The sequence below is a fragment of the Eubalaena glacialis genome, chromosome 7 (genome assembly GCF_028564815.1).
Source record: "Eubalaena glacialis isolate mEubGla1 chromosome 7, mEubGla1.1.hap2.+ XY, whole genome shotgun sequence".
Lineage (NCBI taxonomy): Eukaryota > Metazoa > Chordata > Mammalia > Artiodactyla > Balaenidae > Eubalaena > Eubalaena glacialis.
The window spans coordinates 64,408,492-64,428,613 of NC_083722.1; the positions used below are offsets into that span (position 1 = coordinate 64,408,492).

Sequence of the window (20,122 nt, forward strand, 5' to 3'; positions counted from 1 at the left end):
TAAACAATTGCAGTGTACCCATACACTGGAGTATTATGAGCAATAAAAGCTGCTACACCAACAACATAAGTAAATCTCACAGATATAATATTAAGTGAAAGGAGCCAGAGACAAAAGGACACATGTTGTAATATTTGACTTACATGAAGTTCAGAAATAGCAAAGCTATCCATGGCAATGGAGGTCAAGATAGCAGTTAATTTTGGAGGAATACTGACAGTCAGGGGCATGAGGGAACCTGCTTAGGTGCAAGAAATGTTCTATATCTTGATCTGTTATAAACGTATGTAAAAATATATCAAGATGGATCCTTAAGATTTATTCTCTTTACTGTATGTAAGTTATACCTAAACTTTTTAAAAAGTGAAGGTATTAAAGATGGAATCAGATGCTTTTCCACAACCTCCTTTCTCCGTGTCTTTGGTTACATCTCTTCAGCTCCTTATTTCGGCCATGGCACGTCTCACTGACATTTCCTTCCTCGATTTTTTTTCCGGTGGAAGGAGTAGGACTGTTTGCCATTTGGAAGTTTGGAATATTTTTACTTACATAATGCTGATGATCAGCTATTTTTTTGAAGCCCTTAGAATTGTTAGATATATTGATATCTAGTTTTTTGACGGATGCAACTCTGTATCTGGCTGAAATTTTTACCCCACATGTGAAACATTGTGAAGGTATGTTCGCACATTTTGGATCCTACAATACAAAAGAATTCCTCCTTTGTAACTTAAATTTGGAATTTAGGTTTCTAGCTGAAATTCGTGTGTTTTCTTGGTTAAACGTGTTTTTCTTTACTCCTGTGGTTTCTTGAGTCATGTGACTTTGTAGCCCTTTAATTTGCCCAACCCAAAAATTGGGCATGAAAGTGTATTTGTCACTTCACAGGCAGAAATCACATAATCTAGGACATGCACCTTGTGTTCAAAACTCATAAGAGGAATGCTCCCAAAATATGTAAATGTGTTTCTTTAAAAACAAAACAAACAAAAAAAACCCTTCTTTCTCCTTGCAAATCCAGTTTTTTGGCAGGGTGCACCAGTGAGCTTAGACTTGAAGGCATGTTCTGGTGCCTGCCAGGCAGGAAGTCCCTTGATTGCCCTCTGGTGGCAAGAAGGAATGATTGCATCTTCCTATGGATTTCCTCTACCTGGAATGGCCTTGGTCCGCAGAATAGACGCTCACAGAGCCCTCTGTGCTATAAATGCTGTGCTCTTGTCTGTTCTTAATACGGTTTGATCATTCTCTGTTTGTTCTTCTCAGGACTGCGAAAAGCCAGGAATTTCTTGCCTAACAATGCACTGTAATCTTAGTGCGCTGGCTAAAGAAGAAAGTCGTACTATAGACATTTACATGCTGCTGAACACAGAAATACTGAAGAAGGTAAGTCCTGGGAAGCTGTACTATTGGGGTTCATTTAAAAGCATTTGAATTGGTTTCCTCAGAAAAAACTCTGCCTGCCCCCTTTAAAAAACTGCCCTGGATAGCACCATTGGTAATTCTGCTGCAGATGATGCCAGGGAAACATACCAGACCCTTGTTATTCAAAGTCTGGTCGGAGGACCAGCAGTATCAGCATCACCTGGGAGCTCCTTAGAACTGCAGAATCTTGGACTCTACCCCAGCCTTTAGGAATCAGCATCTCTGTTTTAACAAGCTCCCTAGGTGTTTTGTTTGCACAGTTGAGTTTCTCAGACTTTAGCTTGCGTCAGAATCACCTGGAAACCTTGTTAAACCACAGATTCCTCAGGGGGTAGTCTGAGGGTCTGCATTTCTGAGGAGCTTCCAGGTGATGCCATTACTGCTGTTCTGGGGACCACGTTTTAGATCAGGGGTTTTCCTTAAAGCGCCAGTAGTAAATATTTTAGGCTTTACGGGCTATACAGTGTCTTGCCACTGCTCAACTCTGCCATTGTGTTGTGAAAGCAGCCATAGACCATACTCAAATGAATGGGTGTGGCTGTGTTCCAATAAAACTTTATTTACAAAAACCAGCAAAGGGCCGGATTTGACCCATGAGTCATAGTTTGCCAACCCCTTGTTTAGATGACACCTTGTTTTTCAGAATTCCAACTTTTGAATCTCAGATAACTTTTGTTTTTTTAGGGTTTTTTTTTTTTTAACTTTTATTGGAGTATAGTTGATTTACAATGTTGTGCTAGCTTCAGGTGCACAGCAAAGTGAACCAGCTATACATACACATATATCCACTCCTTTTTAGATTCCCCTTGCACATAGACCATTACAGAGCACTGAGCAGCGAATCTCAGATCACTTTGCTATTATAAGTTTATAAAAGTGGTTCATAAAAAATACCTCAGTCCGTGAATTGGTGGCCCTTAAAAAAATCATACACATTCACTATGATTTATTTTAACATAAACGCTGCTGAGTATGAAAGGCTACATCCAACAAGATGCTTCTAAAATAATCACATGTGAAGCTAAAACAAAATAGGCATGTTAGCCACAGAGATTCTCTTTATTTTCCTTCGGAAAAACTAAATGTGTTAGTCTGTATAAAACTGTCAGTGTATAAATGAATATCCTTAGAAAAGTCATTCCAGTGTTATTTTTTAAATTAGGCATGGCAGTAACATGTTGGCCTGATAAGTCACAGGCACAGGGGGATACAGGATGTTTTACCCACTCTCCGTCTCCGGCTGGTGGAGAGCTGTGAACAGTTCTGCTTTCCCTGGATTCTTTGGAGGGAAACCGGTTTGGGGCAAGTTGGGTGCACACAGCACTGCTTCCCTGTTGTACCTCTCCCTTTAAAAAGGATAGTGTTGGGAGAGGACCAGGCATGAACTAGAGCATCCCTGGTCACCCTATGATTCCAGAATGTCACATCACAGGAAGTGTCTTACTGTCCTGGCTCCCCAGGACAGGTTGAGGATTATGATTCTGTATGCTTACCCATCCTGTTCATCTTCTTGATAAACGGCGCTGGTGACAGTTTTATTCCCTGTGCCACACTTGCCACTGGTGACAGAACCCTGATACGGCACTGATGGCGGGAAGCCACTCTGATTTCTCTTTCAGCCTCAACCCAGTTGGCTGATGCTTGCACTTACAAATTAGTCATTAGTACTAATTTAATCGCAAAGCCTCAAGCCTTCCTTGTCCCCAGCTCTGGCCTGGTCTTGTGCAGCTTTCTCTCTCTCTCTCAGTGATCAGTGGTGACCCTTTGCCAAGGAACATGTCCCAGTGACTGCTGTCCCCGTGGGCCATCCAGCCCAGTCTGCATCCCAAGACAGCAGGAAGCCATGGGGTGTCGTAGGCGGATGTTGGAGAACCGTTCTCCCTACTGGTGCCCTTTCAGCAGAAACCAGCAGAAATCCCAGGTGCAGAGGAAAGCCTCTGTCGGGCCCCCGAGGCCAGCCACGCCTCCCTAAGGATGTGGAGCAGAACCAGCCTTGTGGTTCCCTGGGCCACCACTTCTGTTAGTTTTCCTTTGACCTGAAGGTCTGGCCACAGACAAGGGAATTTGAGGTTTTATTGTTTTGACCTTAACAAGTTTTCATTTGAAATGTAGGATCTGATTTTTTTTAATCATCAGAGGATTCCAGTTTCTTCCAAAGTATTTGTTTTTTACAACCACAAGGGGCCTGTGCTGTGCCAGGCTCCTCATCTGCTCAGCCTTTAACTTTGACAGTTATCATCGTCATCATCATTATTATTATTGTCATTAGCAATGTCCGAGATGATGATGATGGTGATGATGATGATCTAAGATTGAAAAGACAGTATATCCTGACCCATGAAACCACAAACTGTTAAACTACAGAACTGTTAAACTGGTAAAAGATTGCTGCATACAAAATTATTTACTGCTTAATATGAGCTCACTGAAGCAGTTTTTTTTGAGTGACAAGCTTCCCAGAAGCACTTCAACTGTGTTTTGTTGCTATTTTAAAGAAGGACAATAATTAGTGTGTAACTCCCAGGTAAAGTACACAGAGTGGCATCCCCGGGTGTCCTCCCAGGAAGGTTTGTGGTTTCTTTGGAAAAGATGAGCTGAGCCCCTTGGAACTGTTTTCTGTAGAGAGAGTCCTCTACTTTCATTTTTGGGGGGTAGGTTTAACCAGAAGTGGGTCAAAGCTGGCATCTGCTAGGTACCTCCTTGCATGGCAGGCATGCTGAGTAAATGTAGAAAGACACCTTGCCGGCAGAGCCCAGCTGCCCCCACAGGTGGGATGCCTTCTGCCCTCTGTTTCCACCATGGGAGGCAGCCTGCCTCTCCCTCCACAGTCAGTGCAGCCCCATCTGGACCACCGGCTCGACGTTCTGGCCCTTCCCTAAGCCATAGTTTTGCCAGCGCCTGTCTTCTTCCAAACTCTTCCATCACTGCCTTGGAGCCATTCTCTCATTATCTGGATCGGTGGCTTTGAGCCCACACCAAGGCTTCTGCCTGCAATGGCTGGTGGGCTCTTCCTGAGACTTTCCTGGGCCAACCTCCCTCCCCCCATCCCCTTTCTCATCGGGCCATCACCTAATTACAGTAAGTTCCCTACATAAAAACCTTCCTCAAGTTGTGAACTTTCAAAGACGTGAACATGCGTTCCATCAGCATCAGGGGTGAGTGAAATTGCAGCTTGCCCTCCGTCTCCTATTGCTGACGGTCCTTCAGCTCTACCATCTCCCACCTGCTCTCCCTCCTCCAGTCAGTAACTCTTCTTGCCTGTTCACTCGATGCCAGCCCTGTATGCCAGCTGTTGTACTACTGTACTTTTCAAGGTACTGGACTGTAAGATTAAAATGTTTTCTTTATTTTTTGTGTTTGTTTTTCATGTAATATTTTTGTGAAAAGTATTATAAACCTATTACAGTACTGTACTATTTATATAGCCGATTGTGTTAGTTGGGTACCTAGGCTAACTTTGTTAGACTTACGAACGCACTCTCGGTATGGAACTCGTTCACATGTGGGGGGACTTACTGTATAAGCTAGATGCTCTCCCCCTCTCATCTCTCCATCAGGTACCCTCTTCCCAGCTTAAATGGCTTTGACACCCCCAACCAGCTTCATTTAAGAGCAAAGAAAGAGTTAAAAGGAACTCATGTGGAGAGTTTGAGGGTTGTGGTCAAGGCAGGAAGATGCTTGAGAAATGTAAATCAGATACCTTCTGTGGAATGCCAGGCCTAGATTTGTCGTACACAATTAACAGCTTTATTTATTCTCTGCTCTTTGGGAATATGTCAATACCAAGATCCAAATATCTGGCTCCTGCCACTTGGAAACCACAGCACACAAGCCTGCATGTGTTGATGACTCAGCAAAACTCCAGAGCTTTTCAGCATCCACTATGATATGAAAGAATCCTCAAGAGAGAGACCGGAAATCTCTTGTCTCATTCAGTGATAGAAATTTTTGTCTGGTCCACATGGAATCTTTGAATTTCAGTTCTGCCTGGGACCTCGGGGCCCAGCCATTGTGACTGAAAAGTCTTACAGTGAGTTGTGTTGTTTCTTCCTCAGGACAGTTCATCTGTCATCCAGTTCATGACCCGCGCCAAGGTGAAGGTGGACCCTGCCCTGAGGGTGGTGGAGGTAGCCAGTGGGAACTCAGAGGAGATGACGGTGAGTCGGTCACCCCACACACACACAGCCCTCCTCCAAGGGTGAGGGAATCTGGGTGACTTGGGAGACTTGGTGCTGGCATTTGAGGGTAAAGGCGGTCTCTAAGCCAAGATGTCAGCTTTGTGGTAGACCCAAGACCTTGCCTGCCTTGGCTTCCAGGGCCCCATGGAGAACTTCTGCGGTCTGCTGTTGTTGTGATAGCCATGTTCTCTGGGATGCTGTTGTTATGTGAAAGCTCCCGGCTATGACCAGCCAAAGGCAAAATCTTCTGGAAGTACCCTTGACAGGGCTTGCATTTCCATTCTGGAGCCAAGAATATTTTTATTTTTCTCAGACCTTTCCCTGAAACCTCATCTGCCTTCCCAGTCACATTGCTCCATGGATAAACGCTGGGTGTTTCAAAAATAAGTTGTTTGAGTAACCTGAAGGGGTCACATCCTAGTTGCCAAGTCCTAGAAACTCCTCTTTCATTCCCTACCTAACCCCGTATCCTCTATCACAGCAGCCCCCAACCTTTCTGGCACCAGGGACTGGTTTTGTGGAAGACAGTTTTTCCACGGGGTGTGGGGGGAGGGTTCAGGTGGTAATGCCAGCAGTGGGGAGCGGCAGATGAAGCTTCGCTGTCTCGCCTGCCGCTCACCTCCTGCTGTGCGGCCCAGTTCCTAACAGGCCGGTACTGGTCTGTGGCCTGGGGGTTGGGAACCCCTGCTCTATAAAGTGCAGTCGGTAAGCAGCCTCAAGATGGAATATGTGGCAACTGGGAGCTCGGATGTGGGGTGTGGGAGAGGCTGGAGGGGAAGGGGTACTCTTGGAAATTTGCTGCCTTTTATTATTTTTCAGGGGCAGGAGGCAGGGGGGAGGCTCATTCTCTGACACCCACACTGAGGTCCTAGGCACATGGGGAGACAGCAGCCTCTGAACTGGTTTGGCCAATGAGCTATGCAATGATGCTAGCTTTTTGCATCTCCTTTCCTGGAATTTACTTCTCTCAAGGGAGACTTTACCCTCTCTTGGAAGAGTGAATATTGCTGTGACAAATTTACAAAAGTGAAAAATTCACAAAGATTAATTACTTACAAAGAAAAAATGGTTAACTTATTTTCCAATAACAATGGAGACACCACATGTCTAAATGTTAGGATGAGGATCAGAGCAAAGCCCACTCTTATAAGACCCTGGTTAGGAAGGGTTCATATAGAAAATAAATGCCTGGGGACTTCCCTGGTGGCGCAGTGAATAAGAATCTGCCTGCCAATGCAGGGGACACGAGTTCGATCCCTGGTCTGGGAAGATCCCACATGCTGCGGAGCAACTAAGCCCGTGCACCACAACTACTGAGCCTGCGCTCTAGAGCCTGCGAGCCACAACTACTGAAGCCGGCATGCCTAGAGCCCGTGCTCCGCAGCAGGAGAAGCCACCGCAAGGAGAAGCCCGCGCAACGCAACGAAGAGTAGCCCCTGCTCTCTGCAACTAGAGAAAGCCCGTGCACAGCAACGAAGATGCAATGCAGCCAAAAATAAATAAAATTAAATCTTCAAAAAAAAAAAGAAATGCCCAGGACCTCCATGAACTCTCAGTCCTGAGCAAGAAAAAAAGCATCAGCTGGTACAGAATGAATAAGAATCTGTGAGGATGTTAAAGCTGCCCCAGGCCGTGGGTATTACATGCCTGATGCAGGGAAGGACTGTCAGATGCAGACCTTAACTCCTCTACTCACATCGAGAAATTGTCCACGCAGTCATTTTAATAACAGAAACTGAATGGGATGAAATGGAATGATGCTGGAGTCCTTCACTCCTAGGGTCAGTGTTTATGGAAGATCAAATATTTGGAGTTGGCCTTTGCCTTTTCCTCCTTGCCTTTTTGGCCATTTAACTGCTAATTCAGACTTTTACCTGGGGATTGAAAAAGAATGGAGATGCACTGCTCATTGTCACAGCTCTGGTTAAAAAGTTTCATAGGATGAGATACATGCCCAACATGAGAGGTTTGGAATGTTCTGGTAGACCACTGTGTTCCCAATTAAGAGTTAACGGAAGTAATTAACAGGTTTCCTACAGGTGGAATCCCTTGGGTAAATGAAAAATTTATCATGGGCGCATTGCCCTTGATTAGAACACGGAGCTGTGGGATCCAGGAAAACATTGCCTAACACCCCATTGTTGGATTCTGAGTCATCTGTATGCCCCCAAAATACCACTTCCATTAGTTGCTGTTCCATTTTGAGCACTATGGTAATATTATCATTATCAAGAGTTCTTTGGAAGAAGCTCTCATTTTCAACTGGTTTTTTTCCAGTACTCTAAGAAAAAAGGGCACCCGTCGGAATCCCACAATGCCCCCACCTTCCTCCTTTCCATAACTTTGCCTTTCAATCCGTGAGCCAAGATGAAGTACTACAATCTGTTCTCAACTTTCCTGGCCGAAAAAAAAAAAATTTTCTGAGTAGGAAGTTTTGCCTTTTTAGAACAAACACGTTCCACCCTACATGTTTCTTCTGAATGCCTGGCGCTCTGTTAGTTGTTCATTGGAAGGGAAATTTCCATAGAGGCTAGCCACCAAATTTAAATCGGGCAAAATATCGCAGACTTTTAGATCAGACGCCACATTTGTATGGCCTTGGAATGAACAGGAAGTGTATTTGCTGCTGGTAACGAGCAGGGTGTGGGTGAGAAGAGGAAAACAATCCAGTTTTTAACCACATAAAGTGCACATGGTGATAATTCAACTGACAGGCAAATCAAATAATTTTCTTGGGACTCTGTGTCTTTTATCTTTATGCCATGGTACGGGGAGTGCTTTTCAGGGCGTACAGTTAAATACCTAGAAATATGTACTAGATACTTGAGGCATTTTCCTTGTTTACTAATAATACATTTGAGGTACCCTTCCCAGGTGGGGTATTAGCACGTGTCCAAGGCCAACCACACCAGCTTACCTGGCTTTGTACAGACCCAAACCTGAGAACTGTGGATGAGATCTGAGTCACCGCATTCAGCGCTGATTGTGCTGAGAACACGCTGAACTCCCATCCTGTCCAACCCAACCCTTCCGGCTTTTCCGGCAGTGCTGCCAACAGCTGAGGCTAGAAACTCCCCGGGGGCAAACCAAGAATCTCCAGCACACCAGCTCTGCTCCTGAGAGCCACCGCCCCAAACTCCCTTCTCAGACTGTGTGAGAAGCTTGTATGAGTTACAGAGCAAATCTATTTTCTTGATATTTTGAAATAGTGGAATACGTGATGAACATGGAAATCCACAGATGGATAAGTAAGTCATTGCCATGTGGAGTGGGCACCAGGCTGAGATTCTAGGTACCAGCAGGAGAGACTGACTCCGTCTCATTTTAGCGGAATCAGAATGGATTAGAAGGCTATTGGGTAGCTCTCAGAATTGCCAGGAAGGCTGGGGATATGACAAACCTGCGGCGCCAGGACCACAGGCTGGGTCAGGCCCCAGGAAGAGCCTGGCATGGTACTCTGGACACTGCTTCCCTGACTTCTCTCAGCCTCTTGCTCTGGAGTCAGGCAGGAGCCTCTCACTGGCAGAGGTTAGACCCCTGTCCCTGGGGTACCAGGCACCCCAGAAAGAGCAGGTGGCTGGCATTTTTGACTATTATAGTAGAGCCTCACCCTCACCCCAAGACTCACCTAGAGGAGGACTCCCCAGCACTGGAAGGATGCTAAAAAGTGACAAATACCCCCTCCCATGTGCTTTTCTAATACCGAAGACAGCATGGGGCCAGCCAACCCCTGGTGCATCTTAGAGCTCCCATCTGAGCCAGTCTTTGTTCAGTCATTTAGACCACTTTGTCAGCTCCATTAATGAGAGAACATGAAAGTCTTTGTCCATAGGTGGTTTAGGAGTGTTTGTGCTTTGGGCTTTGTTTTGTTTTTAGGATGAATATGCTGGAATGAGCTACTTCCTTGCTGATTTGACAGGGCAAATGTCTGGGGCCTTCACCTTCTGCCCCGGGAATCATATGTCCAAAGAGGCGGTCACCTCTCTCCCACGGTCCTCCTCTGCCGTCCCTTACCCTGCAGGGGGGGAGATGGGTCATAACTTTAACAAGTCCCCTGAGATTCTGCTGTGCCCTGCCTGTATTAGAACCACAAAGCCTCTTCCTCTAGTGAACAAAGGGCCTCTGATGCTCGGGGAGAATAGGTGACTTGCCCTGGATCTCACATCGCTGAGCCAAGAATAGTGTCTGGAGCTCTTGACTCCCCAGCCTGGTGCTCCTTCCCCTGACCTGCAGCCACTCACTCACACGGGAGGGCACTGGGCCTTCTTGAATGAAAGGGCCCCGACAAGTGCAAGTGTCCACTCTGGAAAGGACTGACTTGTTTTAAAGTCTGTCTGTTAAAACTGCCCAGGTACCCTTGGAGCCCAGACAGCCCCTTCAGACTGGACCTGGCTCTCCTCACCCCAGTGGAGGCTTTCCCTGCTCAGTCTCAATCAGACTCCAGAACAAAGCCTCCAGCCTGCAGCCACGCTTTCACTTCTGAATAAACCTCCCCCTCACGCACGAATTGATCAGGACAGCTTCATTTTCTCTGAAGCCGTTCAAGTTCAGTTCCCAGTCTTGGCCCTTCCAGGAAGTCAGTACTTCTAGTTTGGCCTTGTCCTCTGTGAACAGGGAGCACTGCATTTCGCCCTTTGGAATTAGAAAAGCCTGGCTTCATATCCCATCTCCTTCCCATCCCAGTGGTGTGATCTTGGGTATCAGGTAAGCTCTGTAAGCCTCCATTTCCTCATCTGTAACATGGGAAACCTGCTTTCTACTTCCTGGAGGTTTCCCCTCCGTTTTGCTCCCTGCCACTGCCCCCCAACCCAGAGGGCATCATCTAAGGTGGTAAATGAGATTACTTCGAAAGGTGCCACCTATAGTTCTTTTGTTGTTTACTGCATCTTGAAGCAAACTTTACAATTTTCTGTCACCGAATAGACTGTGACTTGTACTTTACCATTTATGTGAAAAATTACATTATACCCGGCAAGAGAGTTTTCCCCCTTCTTACACTGAGAGATACGATGAAGAAGAGGGTCATTGGAAAGTATCACCCGCCCCCCGCCCCCCATCACCCGCCCCCCGCCATTCCCTGTCATCATCAAAAGATGGTAGGCAGTCCTCTCCCCTCACCCACTACCCCCAGTGTGAGAATTAAGCTCTAACCATAAGGAACTGAGAGAAATCCCAGTGTGGTTTGCTGATTGTCACTATTCGCAGTTTCATTCAATGAATACTTATTGGGGGCTTGCTACGGGCCAGGCAGTGTAGAGACACTGTGGGTGCAATGGGGAACAAAGTAGCCATGGCCCCTGCCCTCCCAGAGCGACTGAGGGGGTGACAGAGAGTAAACAAGGAAGCAAACAAGGGTTTTATTTCAAATCAAGGTGAGTTCCATGGGAGTAACCTGCTCTAGATTGAGGGGAATCTAAAATCTAGAGAGTGAGGAGGGATTAGCTTGCCAAGCGCAGGGAAGAGTGTCCCAGTGAGGAGGGAGAGCCATATGAAGACCCAAATAGCTTAGCGTGTTCAAGGCTGAAACACCAGTGTGGCAGCAACCTGGTGAGTGGTGAAGCCATCCATGATGGGAGACATGTGAAGACATCCATGATGAGAGACATAGGCAGGGTCACACCATATAACACCAGGGAGCAGTTACAAAGGGAAGCCATTGCAAGCTTCTGTTTTGAGTAGGGAATGGCATGATCCAATATATATTTTTTAACAATCACAGGCTACTGTGTGGACAGTGGATTGTAGGGGGCTGCAAGAAGGTTGTGACCGTCACTTGGCTAGAGATGATGGTGGCCGAGGAGATAGAAGTAGACAGGTAGCTTTATATCAGTAGAGGTCTAGCAGTTTGTGCCAGTCACATGTAGGGAGTATCTGTCCTAAAGGGTTGGGAGGGATCAGGTCACATCTTGGTGCAAAGCCCTTTGCCTGGTGCCTACGCGTGGGCAGTCAGTTAATAGTGGCTCCCTTTGCATGAAGAGATGGCCAAGGATGGGAGGAAACAAATGAAGAATAGCTTCTCCCTCCCTCAAAACCTCAAGAGTCATGATCAGTTTACTCTAAACCAATGATTTCCAGCTGTCATCATGATTATCATTATCATTTTTTTTAAACAACACAACCCATTCCTAAATTGAAATGTGCTTTGGTTGAGTCAGAGGTGGGATGCCTGGAACTCCCCCAGCTTGTATTTCCATTTTCCCTTGGGGGCCTCTGTATCCCCTCACCAAACCCCTAGGCTCTGTGGAGCCAAGGAAACCACTGCTATGGAAGGTTGTATTTTAGGACAAGGCTGCTGTCCAGTCCCTCAAATTCTTTGACTAGACATGAACTGGACCCCCCGGTAAACATGAACAAGAAAAAAAATTTTAGCCTCAAGGGGTGAACACTGCACTTGAACACGTGTGCAGACACACGTGCTCAAGCACACAGACACAGACACACACACACAATAGTGTGGTTTTGTGCTGGGAAAGCCTGAGCTGAAGAGGTTAGGAGAGGCTGCATGGACAGAGTGACCCCTGAACAAGTATTGAAAGCATTTTCTAAGTGGACAGGGGAAGGTCAGGCTCCAGATGGAGTCAGATGGTGTCTTAAGATAGATTCTCAAGAAGCAGACCCTCAGATGAGGATGTGGGTGCAAGGATTTTAGTAAGGAAATGCTCCCAGAGAGACGGGAAAAGAAGTGAGGAGACAGGATAGGGAAAGAGAACAAGTGGACCAAGGATGAGATTCCAGGGACCCCAGCCTTAGCGGAGCCCTGGAGCACAAATACCATCTCAGAATTCATCCTGCCTTGGAGCGAGGGAGCTGGGCTTTCTCACTCCTGTACGTGTCAGTCACTGGCCAGGGGCTGCCCAGGAGGTAATGAACGCCAAGGTCCTCCTCTCCCCACGCGCCCTGGGGGCAGGTGGCCTCTGACAGTGCCGTCCACTTAGAAGTGAACGCATGTAAAGCTGGGGTTGGACACAGGGAACTGATCGAGGGACCCGAGGGATGTGGGCGGACGACCAGTAGTGTAGGGTACAGATGGCAGTGGTCTCCACACAGACACTGGGGGCTTGGCTCGACATGCCCTTCTGCGTCCTGTTGCTTAACGATTTTGTTGTTTTCATTCGTATATGCTCAGTTCTTGTGATGTGCTGGGCATTTGATGTGATTATCGCCTATCACTCTCACATCACCCCTGTGAATGAGATATTATTACTCCCATTTTCTGATGAGGAGACTGAGACCCCTAGGTGAAGGGACCTACCAGCCTGAGATGCCACAGCTTGTCAGTGGAAGGGCCGGGTCTGGTGCAGGGCTGCCTGTTTGCAAGCCCGAGTCTCCCTTCATCCTCCTCTCCTTGGACCCCTGCTGTCCTGTTGCCTGGCCCTCGCACAGCAGGAGCACCACCCTGGCAGATGGTAGGAATGCAGCCATGGGTGGTGACAGCTGGCCCTTAGTCTTTGGAGCGACCCTTGGCTCCAGTGACCTCAGAAGCACATCATGCTCTGACTTAGTGGTCTGTTGATTCTGGAACTCTTTCCTGTTGTGGCCTGGTCCCTAACCAGATGCACAGCTACTCATCAAGAGAATTAGCACTCATCGAGGGCCCTCCGTAGCCTGCGGTATAGGAGCTGCGTTCCCCTCCTCCCTTTAAAGAGCAGTCATGAGGTTTCTCAGGAGTAATAGATATAAAACCTCTTAGCACCATGTCTGGCACACGGTAAGTTCTCAACAAATGTGACCCGTTCTTAACAATAAAGGAATTAGCACCAGCCCAGCTCATTCCTCTGCAAATTCTAACAGAGAAAGGAATTCCTGAAACCCAGCACCTAGCAGGCAGGGGCAAGTTTGACATCTTTGTTTATCACAGCACAGACTTACAATGTCCATCTTGCCAAATGCAATTTATTTTCTGTTCATTGATGTCATCTCCATAAGTCTTCGGTCTCCCCTGAGTGGGGATGCTTTCTAAAGGCTCTGTTCTGAGAGTGATTTAAGACATGGCTCTGCTGAGAACATTTCCTCCAGCTCCCACAACCCTTTATCCCTTCCCCCTTCCCCACTGGCTGCTAGATGTAATTAGAAGCAGATGAAAATGGCATTTCATTGTCCCAGATGTTCTTCTTTTACCGCTTTTTGTTTTATATAAATTCCTTCCCTCTGTGAGACCTGTGTGTGATGTCAATTGTGGAAAGCATCTTGCCCTTGTAATTGACCTTCAGGCAGTGGGGCCTGGGGTTGAACCTCCATTCGGGTGCTGCTTATGCTGAGCTGTCCCCTCAGCCGTGGAAGCCCTCCATCCAGCCAGGCCTGGGCCAGCTGTACCCCACTGTGGTCATGTTCTCAGGCCTTTTGGAGACCTGAGCATTTCCAGCTATGACATTGGGCATATTTACAGTGGTCAGAACATAAAAGTTTCCAGAAACATACAAGTGAATCAAGTGCTGTGGTTCAGGCTTACCAGCTGCCTCAGACTGGAAGTTGGCTCCTGGTGGTTCCCTGACGCCAGCTTGCCAGCCTCAGGTGCGTTCAAGTTTACAGTAGCAGGCAGGATGCCCAGCGTGTGGGCCTGCCATCACCCCTGCCAGATGTCTGTCCTCCTCAAGGACTCTATTGAGGCAAATCCTCGTGCTCCTCAATTCTCTTATGTTTTATTAGTTAACATCCAACACATGAGCGCTCCAGCTTCAGTCTGCTGCTGTGTGATCATTTATCCCTTCATTGATGAGAACTTCTGCCGCCCCATCTCTCAGCCTCCTACCACCCTCTGAAACGTGCAGACTCCCCCTCAGCCTCAGTCTTTTTTCTCCTTTCATACTGGGAGTGTGGATCTCTGCTGGGGAAACCACTTCCCCTGCAGCCCTCTTAACGGCCTGTTCCTTGAACCCCCACGTAAAGTTCTCCCTTCTTATCTAGATGCGTTTTGCAGCCAGAGTGCTCTTTGCAAAATGCAAACCATGTCACTCCCTAGTTAGAACCTTCCATTGACCTCCCATGCCTCTTAAGATAAAGCATATAATTTTTTTTTTTTTTTTAGGTTTAATTCCACAGTATTTTTAATGGCATAGTTAAAGCATCCCTTATTCCTCCTATGCTTATCAACAATTTTCTCAGGTAATTTTATGAATGAATCTGATGATTCTCAGGGATTATTTGTAAGTAATTTTCAAAGCCATGCCTCAGGAAGACAAAAGAGGTTCTACGTTGCTTTTCAGAACGATTTCCTCTCTACCTGAATGGAGAAGGAGAGTCAGAAGCTTGAATTTCAGTGTTTTATGAAAAGAAAGTAACCTATTAAACTAAATTATTTAGGAATTAGACATTAAGATCAAAATAACTGCAGGTTTGGTTTGATTTAGTGCAGCCATCAAAAAGCTAGATGGGGCCAGTTTTCAGATGGAAGCCACAACCTTCTTTAATATAAAGGATGGAATTCTTAACACAGCCTCCAGGCCTTCCCATCTCTCCAGCTTCATCTTGAACATTTTCCGGTGGCTTCTTGTTCATTCTCTTTGCTCCATGCCTACTGTCTGTTGGCAGTACTTCACCTCTGCCAGGCTCTCTTCTGTCACAGGGGGTTTGCACGTGCTATTCCTTTTTGGAATGTTGTTCATTTCCCTCTTTGACTAGTTAACTTCTGCTTACCCTTTAACTCTTAGCTCAAGCAGTCCCTCAAAAAACTTTCTGACTGCCATGCTTATCTTAGAGTCTTTTCTAACCATGAACCTCTCCTTTGGGGCACTTTCTAAAGTTATAATTTTGCATTTATGTGTCTAACTGGCCAGTATTCTCTACAAGCTGGAAGCTCCATGAGGGCAAAGACTGCCTGTTTTATTCGTCAGTGGATCCCCACAGTGCCTGGCACATAGTAGGTCCTGTGTACACATTTGTTGGATGGGTGGATGGATGGATGGACGGACAAACAGACAGATGGATAGACAAACAAATGGACAGACGGGGTGGATGGGCAGATGGATGCATGTGTGGATGGATGGCCAGGACTCTCGCAAAAGAAATAACATTTGCAGATATATTTTTGAAGTAGAAAAAAGAGAAGCACACTCAGAAACTCCAGCTTCAAATCTCATCCTCTCTTCATTGCAGACTGAATCATAGTCATACTTCATCTAATGGTATGGCAAAAAGGACATTGAATTTATTAATCTGTGCCTTCATGAATCACATGATGAATCACTACCTTGGTCTAGGTGACGGGAGAACATGCATTCAAATCCTTGTTCTGTAAGAATTCACAGTTTACTGGAGTCCATAGACAGGAAGATACATCATTACCTTACAGAGTGAAGAGGACTTAGGACTGGGATGATGATGAAGTGCTCCACTGTGGTTTTAAAGCTAAGCTTTGTGGAGCCGTGAGTTCCCTTGAGTTGGTTCTGGGGCTGCTGGGCCTGGAGTAGAAGGGACTGGCTTGGGAAGGGGGACCGATCAGGCAGGGCTCGAGCTGCCCACTTTCTTTATAAACAGAGAATCTCCAGTTTTTTCTGTTTTATACATTGGGGTGCTAGTGCAGATTTTCTCTGCTAAGAGAAGTTGAAAATTGCTGTTTCCAAAAGCTCAGACAATGATTAACTCTGCTGAAAAGAGCAGAGTAGGTCAGTCTTCTTGGAACAGAAGCTGTTGGAGCAGAGTCTCTTCTTTTAATTTTTTTTTAACTTGGCTTTAAAATGCTCAATTTTTTAAAAAAGTAGTTAAAAGTAGAAAAGAGAAAACAATACCTGTAGTATCAAAAAGCACCTATTTACTTAAAAAATTTCCTATATTTTTCTGCAAAGCTGAAGTCTTCTATATGCTAAATTGATATTGATTTTTTCGTATAACTTTATAGCATTTATCATTTTTCCCATTTTATTATCATGTTTTCTAAAGTATGTAAAACTTGGAAATCAGGCAAAAGATGATTGTGTGTCCTTTCACACCTGGAGCATTCTCTATCCCCTTTCTACTCAAAGTGTGGTCCTTGGACCAGCAGCATCAGCATCACCAGTGAGCGTAACTGTGATGTGGACGCTCAGGCCCCAATCCAGACTCCCTGATTCAGAATCTGCATTTTAACGAGGTTCCTCATGTGATTCTTACACACATTAAAATTTGAGAAAAACAACACTGTTCTAATAGGCCTGCCTAACTCCCTAGGGCCCATATTCTGTGAAGTTACATATTAGTTTATAGAAAACTAAGTTACAAATGCCTTTTGCCGGTAAAGATGAGAATGACTTCCGTCTGGCAGAAAATATAATCCCAAAGGTTATAGTTTATTGCCGTGTAAGGTATTAATCAGTTTTGTGTCTGATTTCAACATTCTTCTATTCTTTTTTTCCTGTAACTACCCGCATTCTCAGATCCTTTTTTGAACTAGTTTTACCATCCTGCTGATTCCCTCAGTCATGAATTAAATAAATTTTTAATGTGTATTTGCTGCATATTTGTATGAGAGTCATGTTTTTAACTTTTTGAAAATCATACTTTGACAGCCAGATGTATTATCATTTTAACGGCTCTGTGGTATTCTACTTCGCGATTGCTGTAATTTACTCATCTGTTAGACTTTTAGGATATTTCTATTTTTTATTGAAGTAGAGTTGATTTACAATGTTTTGTTAGTTTCTGGTGTACAGCAACGTAATTCAGTTATGCATATATATTCTTTTTTGTATTCTTTTCCATTAAGGATATTCCTAATTCTGTACCAATGTAAATAATTCTGCAGTGAACATCTTCGAATATAAAACTTTTCCTGTACTTTATGTTTCTTGCCTATGAGTAAATTTCCAAGTACAGAATTAATGGATCAAAGGATATGAACATTTGTAAGATAAGCAGTATTGGAGTTTGTCATCTGGACAAGAATGGAAGAGTCTTCCAAGGTGGCAAAAGCAGGCTGCAGAGAGGCAGGAGGCCACAGGTTCCACAGGGAGATAACTCTAACCAGCTAGAATGTGAGTACAGGTCCTGCCAGGGGCCGGAAAGGTAGGACGGAGACCAGATTGTAAAGAGCCTGGTACCCTGAAATGTATATTTGGTATAAAGGGAAACCATCTGTAGTATAAACTGAGAAGTGCGTGATGAGGCCTGTGCTTTAGGAAGACAACTCTAACAGCAGGGAGTCTCCTCCAAAGCTCCTGAAATAGTGCTGGTGACAGAAGCTCAGGCTTGAACTGGAACAGTAACTGGGGAGATGGAGAAAAGATATTTAAAGAGGTACCAGGGATGGGATTAAGAGATACAAACTACTATGTATAAAATAGATAAGCAAGAAAGATTTATTGTGTAGCACAAGGAGTTATAGCCATTATCTTGTAATAACTTTTAATGGAGTATAATCTGTAAAAATACTGTATCACCATGATGTATACCTGAAACTAATATAATATTGTAAATCAACTATACTTCAATTTAAAAAAAACATTAAAAAAATACCATGGGCTGATTCAAAAAGTTTTTTTTAATTTTTGAATTAAAATAAAGAGGTATAAGGGCTTCACCAGGATCATCCTGGTATTTACTGGTGGCGACCAGACTGGATTGGCGGTGCTTCCTACCTCTCTCTGTGGTCCATGCTGCTGTTCCTTTGGGTTTTTATCTAAGATGTGACTTCTTAGAACTTCAGGCTGCTCAGATCCTTCCACTTAATGAGTTTATTAGAGTCGCGATATGCAGGAACCAGCTTTGCCAAAGCATAAAGCACATGTCCGAGATGATGAACGGCATCACTAAAAATAATAAAAGATTAAGCACACATTCCGGGGAAGTGCCAGGGCATTCTTGTGGAATTTGCCAGACTAAACTGTAGTGGATACACTTCACTGTCTCTGTATCTACAAAACCAGACCTCCAAGGTGGCTTTGCCAGGATACGCATTTCAGACACCGCGGGCAGGCAGCGTCCCTGTGCAGCTCTCGGGGTGACCCAAGGGGCTGAACTTTACAGCTGACCCCACGGAGCCCACAGCCTGCCTCATTGTCAATAGGAAGGTTCAGCAGATTTTCACTATGCGACCAGAGACCAGGAACTTTCAGACACTATCTTACTTCCCCATTTCACGGAGGAGGAAACCGAGAAGTTTGTCTTGGTTGTCCAAGGGTGCCCCTCTCAGCCACGGTGCTTCATAGTTGACCTGTGCAAGACACCACAAGAGATTCTGAATGTGGGAGGTGATTTGATCCACAGCTTTTTAGGGGCAGTAACTCAAAGACATGAATCTATCTGTCTTTAAAGACAGATATCTCTAATCTGAACCAGATAGAAAAGAGTAGGCTTAAGATGACAGACTTCACAGCCCATTTCTGTCCCACCACCTCTCACCCCCACGTATTCCTCCTTCAGGATCGCCTCATGTCTGAAAATCCCTCTTTGTAATAGCCCCAAACCGGGTAGAATGGATAAATAAATCGAGGTGTATTCACACAGCAATGAGAATGCCATGCTCCAGCCTGGAGGAATCTCCCAAACCTAATGTGGAAGAAAGAAGTCCTTCCAGGTAGAGCGTGGACAAAAGCAGTGATGCTCATCTAGGCTCTCGGCCGTCAGGACAACAAGTACCCTTCCTGGGCTGTGACTGGAAGAGAGCGTGAAGGGGGCTTCTCAGCAGCTGATCCCATCCTGCATCTCGATCTGGGTGCTGGCTACACAGATGCATTTCGCATTCAGTTCGTGAAAATGCAGTGAGCTGTGCACTTAGGTTACGTAGACTGTTCTCTATGTATATTAGACTTCAATAAATAGTTTTTTAAAATTAAAAAGGGTGCCAGCCAACCATGCACAACCTCAAAAGAAATCTCCCTGCCAGCAGTGCTAATGATGCTGATGGGAGCACCCGCCATGTGTCAGGGGTGGGCTCTGCCAATCGCTCTGCGTGCGTTAGCCCCTTCAGTTCTCTGGGGAGGTGCTGTTCTACCCCTGTTTTACAGAGGAGAGAACTGAGGCTCAGAGAGAGAAAGTACCCTGTCCAAGGTCACACAGCTAGTGAGTATGTGCTGAAAAGAGGCCTTATTTCCATTCCCAGAAGTGACTACTGTGTTCTGTAGGCAGTTCTCTTTGATCTGTCCCAACATAGGAAGGAATGGTTTCTGCTCTGATTTCCCTAGAGATAATGTTTTGGATTCAGGATCTGCCTCATGGATGACCATCCTCCCCTCCCCCAGCACACCCCCCTACCCCAGCTGTGGGAATGAAGACAGTTGAGACAAAGGTGATTGTGTTTGCTTTCCTTATCGCCAGGGAAGAGACAGTAAATGATCCATTTAATTGACAGATAATCTTTAAAGAACCACTGTCAGCCAGGTACTCTGTGGTGTGCTAGTGACCAGCTTAGATTGGGAGTTTGGGGTTGGCTAGACCTGAGTTCAAATCCTGACTCTGCATTTCAAGCTACATGGCCCAGAGCAAATCCCTTGTCCTCTCTGGGCCTCCATGTCCTGCTGTGTAAAATAGGTGCTAAATACCTGCTGGGGTGATTGTGTGAGTTAGACAAGAGATTGCAAGAAAAGCACAGAGCCTGACACAGAGGAGCATTC

The 20,122-nt window shown here is 45.5% G+C and overlaps 1 protein-coding gene across 1 annotated transcript in view; it reads left to right on the forward strand.

Moving 5' to 3' along the window:
- Positions 1–20,122, forward strand: part of ITGA9 (integrin subunit alpha 9) — a 345,733-nt gene that overhangs the window by 312,298 nt on the left and 13,313 nt on the right. Inside the window, exons 25-26 of the mRNA XM_061196493.1 lie at positions 1,264–1,383; positions 5,478–5,579. Of these exons, the coding sequence (XP_061052476.1) occupies positions 1,264–1,383; positions 5,478–5,579 (222 nt within the window). The remainder of the gene's footprint in view (positions 1–1,263; positions 1,384–5,477; positions 5,580–20,122) is intronic.